This window comes from Ochotona princeps, chromosome 7 (genome assembly GCF_030435755.1).
Source record: "Ochotona princeps isolate mOchPri1 chromosome 7, mOchPri1.hap1, whole genome shotgun sequence".
NCBI classification, from domain to species: Eukaryota; Metazoa; Chordata; class Mammalia; order Lagomorpha; family Ochotonidae; genus Ochotona; species Ochotona princeps.
The window spans coordinates 35,917,161-35,933,213 of NC_080838.1; the positions used below are offsets into that span (position 1 = coordinate 35,917,161).

General features: G+C 36.5%; 1 protein-coding gene across 1 annotated transcript in view; it reads left to right on the forward strand.

Annotated features, from left to right (window-relative positions):
- AP1AR (adaptor related protein complex 1 associated regulatory protein) overlaps positions 1-16,053 on the forward strand; it is a 35,226-nt gene extending 19,173 nt beyond the window's left edge. The window contains exons 2-10 of the mRNA XM_004594522.2: positions 2,228-2,276; positions 3,924-3,950; positions 4,686-4,711; positions 7,057-7,153; positions 8,225-8,323; positions 10,470-10,528; positions 11,181-11,254; positions 12,358-12,486; positions 15,486-16,053. Of these exons, the coding sequence (XP_004594579.2) occupies positions 2,228-2,276; positions 3,924-3,950; positions 4,686-4,711; positions 7,057-7,153; positions 8,225-8,323; positions 10,470-10,528; positions 11,181-11,254; positions 12,358-12,486; positions 15,486-15,751 (826 nt within the window). The 3' untranslated portion in view covers positions 15,752-16,053. The remainder of the gene's footprint in view (positions 1-2,227; positions 2,277-3,923; positions 3,951-4,685; positions 4,712-7,056; positions 7,154-8,224; positions 8,324-10,469; positions 10,529-11,180; positions 11,255-12,357; positions 12,487-15,485) is intronic.

Below are 16,053 nucleotides of genomic sequence, written 5' to 3' on the forward strand. Positions count from 1 at the left end.
TTATCAGTCACAGCTTTGATTGTGGGGACATAAACCCAAATCAAACTTACACAAAAGATGTGATTTATTATAAGGATATTTGTTTTCTCAATAATAGCTATATTATGAACAGAGCAGAAATGCAAGTGGTCCTTTGGGCTGGCTTAAAAACCGCCTGAGCACTCCTGGAGTTGATTTCAGTTCTCTCCTTGCAGATTGTCAGGAAGTTAGACCAGCAGCTCTGGGGTTCCAGCACTCCGTAGGGAATTGCAATGGGCGGATGGTGGTGTCTGCTCAGTTTCTGTGTGATCCTGGGGGATGTCTGTGGTCCAGCCTGGTCAGAATCGGAGTTAGTCATGTGTGATCATGAGTCTCACGTAGCTGAATGGGCGTGGTACGGCAGACAACAACTGGTGTACTAGAAATAGGTTTCAGATTTTACAGTGTTCTGTTTAATATGGATGTATTTTCCAAAGGTATTTCCCTTGATTTGGACAATTGTTGTACTCAGCTTAAGGTATTGGTTTAAGTGAGCTCATACCGATGGCTTATATTTGGATCCTTTTGTTATCTATGTTTCATTATTCAGTTGTACCATTCACTAAGACTGAACGAGGAAACAGATTAATCAGTCAGGTTCTTCATTTAGGGAGAAAGTGATGATCGCAGGCAGAGAAGCGCTGTAAGCAGGTGTCCTAATGCCAGAACAGAATGCGACTGGAAGGTTCAACTTATTTCTGTGTGTATTGAAAAAGGGTAGCTAGAGGACAGAGAGTATTCTATTTATATTGGATTTGTTCTGTGAGCTCTTTGGAATAATAATACCAAATCTTTGTCTTTTCCCATTGTGTTTTTTAAGTGGGTAATGAAACTATATCTATAGATAAAGATTACAACAAGAAAAAAAAAACAGTGGCTTTATTGTTATTTTTGTTCTTCAGGCATGATTATATGGGATTTTAAGTATAGTTCTATCACTAAACTTGTCAACCCCCTCCATACTCACTTATAATCGTAGAAGTCTCTCCAGTTCCTGAAGGGGTGCTGTCTGTCCAGTAATCCTGACATGTTAGGAGCTGTCGGTGTGAACTGAGATCTCGGGGGGCAGCGGGGTGCTCTCTCCTCCATCAGTAGGGGTTACAAACCTAGCCTCCGTCTCTGGCCGAGGAAAGAAGTTTGAGTGGTTCTGTCCCGGACCAACTTGCATACTACATAGAGGGAGTGTGGGCTCAGCTTTGGTGCATGTAGAATGCAGAAGATGCTTATTTGCCTACGTGTAAAAACAAAACAAACAAAAAAAACCCGATTAAAATAAAAGTCAATATTTGGTCCTAGATGGAGCAGTTAGTACAATAAATTGTCTGGTTGACATATATGAACATGTGCATTGCTTTTCTTATTTGTAAGAGCATGAAAAGAAAACTTTAAGAGCCTCATACAAAAATAATAAGATCCCACCATCCAGAGAAAACTGCTTATAACTTACTGCAATGTATGTCCTAGACTCTTGATATTCACTGTATGTTTCATGAAATTGGGAACATATACTTACGTGTAACACATTAGTATCTTTAACATTAGAGTAAAATCAGATTTAAAAATGTAATTGTGTTCTGTATAGTAACTATAGTAAATTAATTTATAATAGGCTTAGTAAATACTGAAAGCAACAGTTTTGGTTGACTAGAAAAATTGATAACGAAATTCAAAAATTTAGAACATTTGCATTCTTAGGTAAAGTTGCTTATTCCTTTTTGTAAATGAATGTTAGAGTACTTAAAGATTATTCTCAGGACATGTTTTTTTTGTTGTTTTTTTTTGTTTTGTTTGTTTTAAAGATTTATTTATTTTATTACAAAGTCAGATATACAGAGAGGAGAGACAGAGAGGAAGATCTTCCGTCCGATGATTCACTCCCCAAGTGAGCCGCAACGGGCCGGTGCTGCGCCGATCCGAAGCCAGGAACCTGGAACCTCTTCCGGGTCTCCCATGCGGGTGCAGTGTCCCAATGCAGTGGGCCGTCCTCAACTGCTTTCCCAGGCCACAAGCAGGGAGCTGGATGGGAAGTGGAGCTGCTGGGATTAGAACCGGCGCCCATAAGGGATCCCAGGGCGTCCAAGGCGAGGACTTTAGCCACTAGGCCACGTCGCTGGGCCCTCAGGACATGTTTTTAATGCTGCTATAATATTTTAATTTTATATTAGTTGTGTGATTTTTTAAGTGCTTTTTTTTCGGTTTTTCTCCTCAGATCTAAGTATTTCAGAACATGCTCAAGAGGTGAGCACTTAACAATTGAGGTAAGTAGAGTCACAGGTTTGATTGGCCAAGAAGCCCTTGAGAAAGACAGAAAAGGCTTTAGCTAAGGAGAAAGGAATGGACTCAAATTAATATGGACTGCTTGTATTTCAGCATTTTTTCTAAAGATTTATTTATTTTTATTGGAAAGCCAGATATACAGAGAGGAGGAGAGACAGAGAGGAAGATCTTCTGTCTGATTGTTCACTCACCAAGTGAGCCGCAACGGCTGGAGCTGAGCCAATCCAAAGCCAGGAACCAGGAGCTCCCACATGGATGCAGGGTCCCAAGGCTTTGGACCGTCCTCGACTGCTTTCCCAGGCCACATGCAGGGAGCTGGATGGGAAGCGGGACCACCGGGATTAGAACCGGCACCCGTATGGGATCCTGGCGCGTGCAAGGCGAGGACTTTAACCACTATGCTATCACGCCAGACCCTGTATTTTAGTATTGTTGATGCCGATGAAGCAGTGGGGAAAAGTCAATGTGGAACTTGGCGGATATTAAGGTGCTATTTCTAGGGTGACTTTGAGTTTGATATTCACCCCACATCGCTTGGGGAGAAGGGACTCTTCTGTTAGTAATTGTGACTTCCTTAGGGCAGTGATTGATTTTCAGTGTCTCCATAGCAGAAGTCATTGATTTGCATTTTCTGTGTAAAACATAATAGAAGCTCCCATTGATTCAGTCCTGTTTGGCAGAGTTGATTCTGTGTACCAGGCACACCATTTAGGGGTATTCTCTGTGCATAATCCTTGTAACAACTCTGTTAGAAGCAGGTGCTAGTAACCCTGTTGTATGGATAAGAAATAGAGGCTTTAGGCAGGTGGGGAAATGGAGCTCTGTTCCTATTGCACAACGTCTTATGTGGTAAAAAATGAACTACAGCCCAAAACTTCCTGGTTCCAACACTTGAACACTGAAATTCACGATTTATATATTGAATAAGGAAACACATAAGCCAGGAAAGGGTTGAAAAACAACAACAAAAACCCACACACCAATAAAAAAAATAAGTGTAAGATAACTTTCACTTTTGTTATCTTAGACTGTTATTTTCTAAACTATTTGAATTGCTTCTCCTCAGTCTTAGAACAGTATTAACACCAAAATACTTTTTCTTTCAAGTGCTTATTTGTATTTATAAATATTTTGGTTAAATGTAAACTGATGACTTTTATTAGGTCATTTTAAATAATATCCTATTATAACATTCGTATCTAGATAGACGTGTTTGGAAATGGTGAATACTATCTAGTACATTTTCATAAGTAATTAATGAATTATGTATGAATGCTTACAAAACATTATTTGGGTATCTTTAAGGTCCCTCCTTTTTAATAAATTAAATAACTTCTTTGGAACTGAGGTAAGTTAGAATATTCTTATATAAATCATCAAGTTTGGGTCAGAGTTTCAGTTCATATAGAAAATTGTTGTAATTGTCTTTGATTTTCGCAAAAGATCATAAATTAAGAACAATAGCATGTTTGCCTCAGCCATTTCACAGGAGTTTTGAATATGTCATATGAGTTGACATGTAAAAAGGTGCACATTAACTGTAAGATGAGGAAAGTGATGCACCTGCTTATTAGATGATGTAGTTTGGACAAATAGCTCTGCTAACACTCATTTTCTCACTCTTTCAGTTTGAGAATCTAGTAGGGAGCGATGAAGTAAGTATCTCCTTCGTCACGCAAAACCCGTATTCCTCGTTCTCATCAGTCATGCCATTATTTATAACAGTTATTGTTAAAATTTTTACCTTCGTATGTATTAGCCAACAATTCAGAATTCTCTGCCAAGTAGCATATAATACTACAAAAATATGCACACACACCCACACACATAGGTTTTACAACATTTTATGGAACTCAGAAAACTTTAAAAAGAATACTACTTACCTCTATTGACAAATAGGTAAGATATGTCAGAACAAATCCGTGCCTATACCGGGGTGTTCATAGATTCTGAAAGTGGAATTTGAACATGTTCTCTGTATAGTTTCTAACTTTAGCTATTTTATCAGTTATTTGGTAAATATATTTCATACAAAACTCATTTGACTTTAAGATGGATTGCTAGCACAGCAGTCTTAAAATACACAGAAAAATGTGTGTTTTACATTGAATGAGTGTGTGTCGTGTGCTGGTGTAGTTAGCTGTTGCGTGTGGTGATTTCCCACTTAACTACACTCACTGTCCGGGTCTGCACACTCCTTCTCCTCCCTTGGACCTGCTTTTCATTCTAAAAATTTAAAGCTTTTTTGTTTCAAAGACTTTTAATAATCAAGTTTATTTCCTGTAACAAAACTACGTAAATAGAAAATAGATTATGTTGAACAAAAGTCTGATTGGCTTGTCTTAAGTAGAATTTATCTAGTAATATTTAACCTTTTGTTCTTTACACAGGGAGAGAGCCCAGGAAGCAGTCATAGGTAAGATTTTAACTCCCTAAGAATTTAGACTCTGTCACTTGCTTACTTTAAAACATTGAAGGGTTCTTGTTTCAAAACCTTAATTTTGTCTTTCTAATAAGACTGAAACAATATATTCCTTAGAAGATGGTACAGAACACTAAAAAGTTTGATGTTTGTACTATCCTATTTGAACCTAAGTTGTATGTTCTTTAGTTTCTTAAAATCCGTTGATAAATATAATCAAGTTATTTTGCTTTTCTTTCCTTCTAACATTTTCTGCTAACCAAGTTTTTTACATCTTTCAATAGAAAATTAGAATCTTGGTACTATAATTTATTTAAGCGATCTTTAATGATACATTACTTGAAAATTAAGCATTTGTTTTAACTCAGTTTTGATATCAAGAAGATATTTTTGTATGCTAGTTCATATTTCGAATGTGTATTCCTTAATTTTTTCAGTGTAGCAAACATTTATTAAACAATTTTTATGTACCAGGCACTTCCTAGACACTGGGATTAAAATACCAGACAAGGAAAAATCTGGTCTGTGGGATAGATCCTGGAGGTGACCGATTTCAACATGAGGTGGAAAAGCAATTAAGTAGCAGTTAGGAAACCCTAAAGGAGAGGCCCTTTTTAGGAGTATGAGGTGTGTCCAGTAGTTTTTTTTAATCGGGGATGGCACCTGGGTTGATTCTCAAAGGCTTGGTTAGTAGCTTCCGTCCAGGCAGAGAACATTCCAGACAAAGAAATTACATAAGCAAAAAGAAGACTAATTGGAAAGGGGCTCTAGGAGAGTGTTGGGGTGATAGGAACATTATGTATCTTTCTTTGGATGGAAGTTACATTAATGTCTACAACTGTTAAAACTTTATGAACTAGATATTAAAGCCTGTATTTTATTATCTAAAAAAAAAAAAAAAAGAGCTCTAGGGTAGAGGAACAGAAATAGGAGACATTACCTTTACTTTGCCAGTTAGCAGTTAGCCATGGCAGTTTTAGGAGAGGCGTCTAAAGACGATCAAGAAATAGCCTGCAGAACTGAGAGAACATGGGGAACAAATTAGGGAGTGGAGACAGATAGGTGGCTTAGAGAGATTGGCCAGCTCTGTGACCTGAAACGGAGGTGATCAGGGAGGGCCTTACGATTGTTTGTTGTGTTTGGCAATGGAGAGACCATCGGCCACCTTTGCTGCAGCTGGGGTGATGAGAGCCGAGGTAGTGGCAGTGAACTGAGGCGTAAGTGAGAAGTTGGACTGCCTGGATTTAAATGCTGGCTTTGTCATGTGCTGTGTGACTCACTTGAACTCAGTCTTAGTCTTGTCTCATATCCTTCATATGCATAATTAATCTCTATATCTACCATAAAAGATTGTTGCGATTAAAATTATTTAATAAATATAAAGCATCTAGAAGAGAGCCTGGCACATAGTAAGTTTAGATATGCTAACTGTTGATAATGTGTGTATTTAAGTTTGAGAATTTTGGCTGAAGGGGAAGGAGAAAAGGAGCAATAGCTAGAGATAGATACAGATCAAATCATGTTTTTTTGCCTTTCTTCACCTGGAGGAGACATAAAAACAAATGGATAAGGTTAAAGAGAAGTGCTAATCGATGGAGCAGAGTCCCAAAGAATTATCTGGAGTGGAGAGGAGATGATATCAGGAATGGATCATTAAGTGTAGTCATTAGGGAACATTACCTTTGGAAGATGAAGGAAAGAATATACTTAAGTTAGGGCGCGGCAAGAGGCTGAAGAAATTGATGCTTGATACTTACTCCCTGTTTCTTAAAGTGGGATGGAATTCTTTTAAGAGGAAAGAAGTAAGAATCAAGTTGAATGTGAGAGGACTAGTCCTGGAGCCTGGCCCTGCGGACCAGATTGCAAAGGGCTAATCATGGAAGTACTCCAAGGTCAGAATGTAGTGAGCTGAGTGCAAGAAGGTGAGTATATTGGTAACATTGTGGATATGCAGTAGTGCCCAAACTGGGTGTAAGTGAAGTAAAGCTGAGAAGTTTACCTTGTAGGTACATAAGGAGAAGAGGGAAGGATCAAGTGGACTGTGCTGAAGTTTCTGTTTTGTGATCCACGGTCCAGGGTTAGATGGCTAAAGCAGAGCTAGAATCGAGGGAAACATCTTAAAGGTGATTGTCCTAAAAAAAAAATTAATTTCTCAGATGATACATGATCATACTCGGTATATATGCTATAATGGAAGTATTATAGTATTTGCTTTTTACTCTTAACAGTTGTAGTATGTAATTACTTTTGTATACTTACTGCAGAAAAGTTTGGGAATTTCAATGACTACGAGTGTTTTGTCAAACTGGTCTTTTTTTTCCCCCCCTTTTTTTCTGTAGGCCTCTTACTGAGGAAGAAATTGTTGACCTAAAAGAAAGACATTATGATTCTATTGCTGAAAAACAGAAAGACCTTGATAAGAAAATTCAAAGAGAGGTAAATAGTCTTCTATGTTATTTAAATATATGTCATCATGAAGCCTCATTTACCGTCATTAGATAATATATTATGTATAGTCAATGGGTCAAATGAAAATGGTTTAAAAAATTATTCCAGCCCTTCATAATTTTTTTTGTTTAGTTTGATTTCTCAGAAATTTTGTAATATTAAAAAGTGAAGATTTTATATTCTTTTAAATAATTTCTTAGTTCACAGATAGGAATGCCAATAGGAATATGCATCATGTTTAAAACCAACTTTATTTTGCACTTTTTAAAATTTTTGTCTGTTTATGTATTCAGTAAACCGAGTACTTGCGATTGTAAAATATTATTTGATACTTACAAAAATAGCCTGTAATTATAATGTTATCACTGAACTAAATGGAACTAACATTTTAAAAATTGTTTAGCACCAATTAGTGATTTCAAAAGCATTAAATTCAGCTGTAATAGATATTAAATCTGTCTAAAGAAACTGTTGAAACTTGATTTTGACCTTAACTGTGACATATCGTTAAAATAGTGTATGTGTTTTTATAAACACCAAAAACTTTTAAAGTTGGGATACTTAATAATTTTTAATAGTTTTGAAATAATAATATCAAGGGGACATGTGCATCAAATTTTTTAAAGATAGAGACATGCATTTGGAGAAAGCGTAGTATACTTGATAGACAGTGAGATGATTGGGCATAATTTTAAACATGTTTGACTTAAGAGGACCAACATTTAGGCTGAGAAGTGTTGAAATGATTGCTGAAAATGAGGACCACTGAATGTTCTGATCTGGAGAGAAACAGCTGTGTGTTTAAAGAAATTAGATGTTATTCCTTTATAATTTCTAAAAGTTTCTAAAGAATTCTATCTGTTTCATATCAGTTTTGAGTTACTTTCTAAAGGGAGGAATTGAAATGAACAGTCATAAAAATTTCAATTCTGTTATGCCTTGCAGAGATTATTTTTTAAGTAATTTATTTTTCGTTTTACAAGTGAGAAAAGCATCTTCTCTTTAGAGCAGTCAGAGAGGTTCTGTTTTGTTAATCCTTATCGTTTTGTTCATATACAGTTAGCCTTACAAGAGGAGAAGTTAAGACTAGAAGAAGAAGCTTTATACGCTGCACAGCGTGAAGCAGCCAGGGCAGCAAAGCAGCGAAAGCTCTTGGAGGTGAGGGGAGAAGACCCCAACATACACTAGGGTTGCTTTTCTCCTTATTTTCTCTAACAAATCTTAGACCTTTTGCTTGGACCTTTTTCCCACTAGAGTCAAGGGCTTCTTGTTTAACAACACATTACCTATGCATCTGTTCTTGGGAATTTAAAAGGCATACTGGTCAACCTTTAATTAACTAGAAATAGAATCAAATCTATATGTTTGAATCAGGTGCTGGTTAGCTTCAGGTAAGCAGCAGCTATTCTTGCTTATCTTCAACATGATTTAATGCTGGAAACTTCAGTGCTCTTGGAAAAATACTCTGAAAGGGAAAGCATTGCCAAACTGGTAGTGTGGTGTATTTCCAAAGCATTTTTCCCCTTCACAGTTCCTACAACTGCCAGAATTTCTATACTTTATAGCATCACAAGCTGTGTGATTTTGTTCCCATTGAGATATAATTTACCTCTCATCTTGTATACTTGGGAGGTTGAGAGTTTAGATCCTGAGCAGTCTTTGGCATCTTGCCAGAAAAGGCAGCCGATTTACCGTATTTTGCATAATATCTAACAACGTTAAAGAGTTTTATGGAACTCTGGCTAAGTGTCAGGAACTGTTCTTAGCAGTTTCAATGTTTTGCCTGTTTAATCCTCAGAACAGTCTTAGGGGATAGGTGGTGTTCTTAATCCTCATTTTATAGCTGAGGAAACTGAGAGACAAATAATAAGTAAGTCTTTTGCAAACAGATACTAAATGGCAGTCCAGAGCACTACTTCGTACCATCTTCATGTTCTGACCATTCCTTACCGTAGTGCTGTTCATTGTAGTGCGAGGAACACGTCCTGTAGTAAAACAGGGAACTGAAAATTGTCATGTTGTTATGGGACTTGTGTGTGAACTGTGTTTCTCTCTCTCTCATGTTTCAGCAAATTATATTGGAGAAGTTTCTTTTTTGTTTTCCTATCATATTGTGTTAATTTTTTTTTTAAGGATTTGAAAATTTTTATTGGAAAGGCAGATTTACAGAGAGAAAGATCTTGCATCTGCTGGTTCACTTCCCAAATGACCACAAAGGAAAAGCAGAGCCAATCAGGAGCCAGGAGCTTCTTCTGGTTCTCCCATGAGGGTGTATGGTTCCAATAGCTTGGGCCAGTCTCTGCTGCTTTCCCAGGCCATAAACAGGGAGCTAGATTGGAAGTGGAACAGCAGGGACAGAAACTAGCATCCAAATGGGATGCTGATGTTTGCAGGCAGCTGATTGGTTAATTGAGCCTTTGTGCCAGCCCCTCTGATTCTTAAATAGTAGAAAAGCTTAGAAATAAACTGTCATTAATGTGTTACTTTTTGATTTAGATACTGGTTGTTTTTTATTGTTGTTTTTGGTTTTTTTTCTTTTCTTTCTTTTTTTTTTGCCAAAATGGGTCTTCTAACACCTGCCTTGTAAAAACCAAAAGGATTCCATATGCAGCATCCATTGGTTTGATTTCCAAAATTCTGTTTTGCTGTGACTGAATGACATAAGACATATAATCCATGTGCACTATATTCTGTTACACACAACCGTACTTAGGCATATGCCAGCTTATTTGATTTTCCTAACTCCAAGTCTTGTAGGGCAGTGATGTAGCCATCTGTAAAATATAGATGAGAAACAAACAGTAAAGGCCATTCTAGGGATACAGAACTTGAAACATTCATCTAAATCCTATTTAAATCCTGAATAATTACCTTTTTCTTTTTTGAATTACTTCAGCCAAATCTTAAATCCTTTGCTTTAATGCTACTGATTTTTACCCAGAATAGAGCTGACTGTACTGCACTAATTATTTCCTTCCTACTCCTCAGTGCTTCAACTTACTACGATGTCTATAGGTATAGTAAGAATGTTAAGAACACCAATAAATGTTTTACAAGTTTTGTTTTTTTTAAAATGAATCTTCTAAATGCTTTATCATAATCTACTGATTAAAGGAGAAAAAATATTACCCACATGTAAGGGAATATGGGAGTAAACAATGATGAATTTAAAAGACTTTACTGAATAACTTCAAGGGTATGTTTTAGAAACCAGAAAAAGTATTTTGATGATGCGTATTTTAACAGCAATTATAAAATAAGCAATTTCACAGTGGAGTGATTTTGGTTGCTTTTGTTTCCAAAGCAAGAAAGGCAAAGAGTTTTACAGCAGTGTCTTCCTTCCAGCAATGGAGAATATCAAAGGTAAATACTGAAATGTGTTTCTTCCCTTTGTAGTAGAAAATTTTTATCTCTAAAGGAATTGCAGCTCACTTCAATGTGTTTATATATATATATTCATGTTTCTGTGTGTCCTAAAAATTACTTCTCAAAGACACTGTATTGTAAAAATTCTGACAGAATTATTTTCCTTAAACTAGAAGGTGATTGTTTATTTAGATTCACTCTACTCTGTGATCACATCTTCCATATAGAGAGTGACACAGTAATGCAGTGTCTTCAGGTCAGTTACTTACACCTGAGGTAGTTGTGTTTGCCTTAGGCCCCTCTTTTAAAGCTGCTGTGATTGTTTTGGGAGAAATATCTTACTGTCTCATTTCCACTAGTTCATTCAGTTCAGTTCATTCATCCAGTTCATTCAGTGAACCTTGTCCATTATTGTGAAGTTTAACTTACAGCTGAACTTTACAGGTTTTCCTTTTTTTTTTTTTTAGTTTCATTGTCGTTTTTAGGAAATTAAGATATTTTCATTAGGTTATTCCGATTTTTATGGTAATTATGAAAATGCGAGGTGGACATTTTAACCAGAATGCTGTTACTAACTGAAGCATATATTCTGTTGCCTCTAGTTTGCATCTTCTGTGAAAATAAATACATCAATTCACTCTTTTTGCAGTTCAGGACCAGAAGATGACTTTGAATCATGTTTGAGAAATATAAAGTCACAGTATGAAGTTTTCCGAAGTAGTAGTAAGTCTTTTAAATATGTTGTGTTTTAAGTTCACTTTGGCCCGCACTAAACAGAGGTCCTGGTTCCTACTCCATAGAATTTTTTGACCTTCTACCTATATTGTGCACACAGTTACTAACTAGTCATTGTTTTTACAATATCATCCTTCCTACTTAAAAGGGCATTGCAGCAAATAAAAACCTCAAGCTCTTTCTATAGATCCCTTGAAGGAATCAAGTACTATTTTTTACGTTTCTGTACTGATCTTATCCCTCCTGTCCCTGCAAAAAGAGAAGAAAGGTGAAAATGATACAAAAGTTTACTTAATGTATTACAAATTGATTTCTAAGATCAAAATATTTCTTCAGGTTTCCAAAATGTAGATTGCTGTGCTACTCATTAGGGGAAACATAATAACAGCTCCTTTTGAAAATATAAATTTAAATCTTAATTAGGAAGTGTATTTTTGAAAAAAAGAAAATGTAGCCTGCCTTTCAAGTCTTTTGTCTTTTTTAAATCCATCTTCTTAATTGATTGTTAGAAAACATTATCTAAAATTAACCATGTAAACAGTTTATAATTCATTTATATTTGTGTGTTATAAAAGTGGGTGACAAACCACTTATACAACTGTTCCTAACAGAAACATAACAATGTAATGGTTTCACTTATTGTTTCCAAGGGTTAAAGCAATACTGATATTTTTTTTAAAGATTTATTCATTTTATTACAGCCAGATATACACAGAGGAGGAGAGACAGAGAGGAGATCTTCCGTCTGATGATTCACTCCCCAAGTGAGCCGCAATGGCCAGTGCTATGCCGATTTGAAGCCAGAATTCAGGAACTTCTTCCAGGTCTCCCACGTGGGTGCAGGGTCCCAAGGCTTTGGGCCGTCCTCAACTGCTTTCCCAGGCCACAAGCAGGGAGCTGGATGGGAAATGGAGCTGCCAGGATTAGAACCGGCGTCCATATGGGATCCCGGGGCTTTCAAGGAGAGGACTTTAGCCACTAGGCCACGCTGCTGGGCCCTAAAAGCAATACTGATTTGACAGAGAGTTGTTGTCCAAGAACATTACTGTTGTGGTTACATGTGTGGGTGACTTGTTTGCCGTCTGCTGCAGGACTCTCATCTGATGCCACAGTTCTTACACCAAATACAGAAAGCAGCTGTGATCTAATGACCAAAACCAAGTCAACCAGTGGGAATGATGACAGCACATCCTTAGACCTGGAATGGGAGGATGAAGAAGGTATTCTGTAATTCAAAATTTTATCTTAAAAAATGATCTATGTTGATTTTTGTAAATCTTCTCCCTATTACTTCATTTAAGCAGAGAAGATCACAAGTCCTTGGAAAATAGATACAAAAATCCCTTGGACTCTTGTATTAGTGTTTATCTTGTGGCAATCGATTGTTTAGGAAATGCTTAATTTTTACACTTGATCTTAGCCAAAAGACTGAGAAGTAATAGAAACGCTTAATTTTTAATGTTCTTTGAGATTTAGAAAATAAATGTTAATTTCTTAAAGTTTTTGTAACCCAGCTCATGAAGGATTACTGTCCTCTTGTGGATAATCTAAAGCTAAAACTTCATTAACTTGACGTATTATATATAATTTATATATATATATAATATATAAATATATATTAGCAATGTCATTCTCTTTTCTTAATGTTGATTTTCATTTGTGAGGCAGAGAGAGACCAAACAAGCTGCTATTCACTGGTTCATTTCCCAAAAGCCCCCGAACACGGAGGCTGGGCTGGTTCAGACACTAGAAGTCAGAAACAGTCCCAGTGTTCCTTAGAGGCGGGATCCCAGTCACTTGAGTGGTCACCACTGCCTCGTGGGAGACATATCAGTGGGCAGTTGGTATCTTGCTGGGTACTAGATGTGGGACACCAGCATATTAATCAGTGTGGTAATTGGTAAGCTAAACACTGCTTCTTGTTAGTTACTTTGATAAAAATAAAAACTACTTGAGATATGAATTTGATGTTAACTGTACATCTCCCCGACTACAGCATTTTATAGTAGTCATTTCTTTTCAACTTCAACTTGTTCATCTTAAGAAGGGAATAATAAACCTACTTTAAAGAATAATATTTCACTGTCACGTAGTCTAAATATACCTGGCACATGTAGCTGGTTAAAAAATATCTAAGCAAATAAATGGATGAATGTTGTGAGGATCAAATTTTATATATATATATGACACCAAGGGCTTATATAACAGGAGTATATCAACTATGCAAAATTGTAGTTAAAAATGTTATGTTTTAAAATCTAGTTCACTGAATAAGATCCCAGTTTTCATATTATTTTTATTTTAAATAAGCAGCCTAAAAAGGAAGACTGGATTACAAAATATAAACTTTAGGAAAAATAGTAATTTAAAATTTTGTAGAATTTTAAGATCAAATCAATCTTAGATACCCTGTTTTCAAACCGTTTGTTTTATCAATAGGCACATTGGGAACTTGGGTAACTTTATCATATATCAAAGAGTGCATTCACTTTATTCTCAGGTAAACATTGTTTTCCCAATCCTGTATTTGTTATTGCCTGTTTGGATCATAAGCATCATGCTTTATATTCATTTTCTGATTTTAACATCTTTTTTTTTTTTTTTTTTGCTATTTCAATAAACCCTTGAGTTTATTAAGCTTTCTCTTACTACATATCCTTTTTACAATTACAAAAAAAATTTTTTTTAATCACCCTTTGGAGTCCTAGAACTCCAAATAAAACCTTTAAGTCAGCACACACACTCATCCAGGACTTCGTCAGAAGACCTCAGGGCGCATTCCTCCGTCTCCGCCTCGGAGGAGGCCCGCGGGCAGCACCAGGACACGGTGCCTTCAGGACCACCCGGCTTCTCGAACGAAAGGAGACGCTCACCCACGCTGCTGTGCCAGCAGGTGGGGAGGGACCCCCTGCGAGTCTACTTGCACGCCACTCTATTAGAAAAACAAACACTGAGTTTTTATTGCACCAGGCCAACAAAGATGGCCACACCTCCACACTAGGGACTACCGCGGGAAGCTCTCCCACCAGCCCCGGATTTTAACATCTTACGTTTGATCCATACCTTTCAGTTCTTTCAATTAGTGATTTTGTTATATCCACACCACATGTTCTTCATATGTGTAGGTAAAATGACATTGTAGATGTTTATTGAAGTTATTAAACTGGACTAGATCGAGGACAGAGCCCACTAAAAACCTACTTCTGGGTTGATATACACAAATCAACAGAAAGAAATTTACAGAAGTGTATTAGCATCTGGCTCATACTTTTATCTGTGGAATAGCTCACTTTGCTGAGTTGTGTCTTTGTGACTTTTCAGGGGTGATGTCGATTTAATTATTCTTCTGTTACTATAGGATATGATTTTTAAGATCGAGAACAAAATCATTGAATGTGTTGAGCCCTATTTTTCCACAACCTCTTTGGCAATTCTAGATTTTGATTCTGTCACCAGTGTTGATTCTATAAACTCAGATTTCTGTTCTCCCTTCCTTCTGCTAATAAAATGGGATTTTTTTTTCCCGTCAAGATTTTTGATGCTTTCAGCTTACCAGTTTCTTTCTCTTCAACATTAAAACTAATACAATTTCGCCTCAAAACTTTTCTACTCTGTTATGATGGAGTCAGAAAGCCTCAGGGCTCGACTGAGTCCATCTCAATCTTGATTTACCACTTGTCGCTGTGTGACCTTATGAAATCACTTATCCTCCCTCTCCATTGCCTCTTCTGTACAGAGGGGATGATGATGATGCTTAAAGAGTTAGGGGGATTAGCTCATCGGATTTCTCCGAAATGAGTACAACACTAACTGGAATTTAGCACTGGAAAAGCATATTGTTCTCATTAGAAAGTTGTCATTCTTGGGAAGTAGAAGTAATGTAACTGGGAAGGATCTTGGCCAACATACCTTGATTTAGCAGCATAAGACGGATAGCAAGTGAAATCATCCATCTTTTCTGTTTATTTTTTTGTTCTTCAGAAGTTTTATCTTGGTAGATTATCAGTGATACATTAGAAATGCTGTTTAGTAAATAGTAATATTTTATGTAAGGCATATTTCAGGAGTAGACCCCAACTATTTCCCTGAAGAAAATCTACATAGGACTGACTTTTAAAGTTAGTTTACAAATCAAGTTTGATAGTTATATAAAAACTATATGAGGACGTCTTTTAATATATCTGCATTTAAAGGTAGAAAATCTGTGTTCAAATCATAGGAATGAACAGAACGCTTCCCATGAGAGAACGTTCCAAAACAGAGGAAGACATTCTCCGGGCAGCGCTTAAGTATAGCAGCAAGAAGACAGGAAGTAATCCTACATCAGCCTCCGATGATTCCAATGGCCTGGAATGGGAGAATGATTTTGTTAGTGCCGAAATGGATGATAATGGCAATTCTGAGTATTCTGGGTTTGTAAATCCTGTATTAGAACTGTCTGATTCTGCCACAAAGCAGTGTGATACAGATCAGCAAACTCGGTAGAGTAAAATTGTGTGACCCTGTTTATCAGTTATGACCAGATGTTAAAAAACTAGAATGTATAAATGGTTGTGCTGAGACTTTTTGTAAGGGAAGGTAAGAAACCATGTTGCAAATGCTTATTTTATTAGAAAGGAGTGAGAATAGATCTGAATCGCTTCAGAATTAAGTGCAATTTCATCATCTGCCTTCTGCTTTTTCCAGACCAATTTATTGGTTCTGTCATGTTACCAATTAACTTACTTTAACTCCTTCCTTTATAGTATTGTTTCCTGTTGTAGTTTCACTTAAAAAAAAGAAGGAAA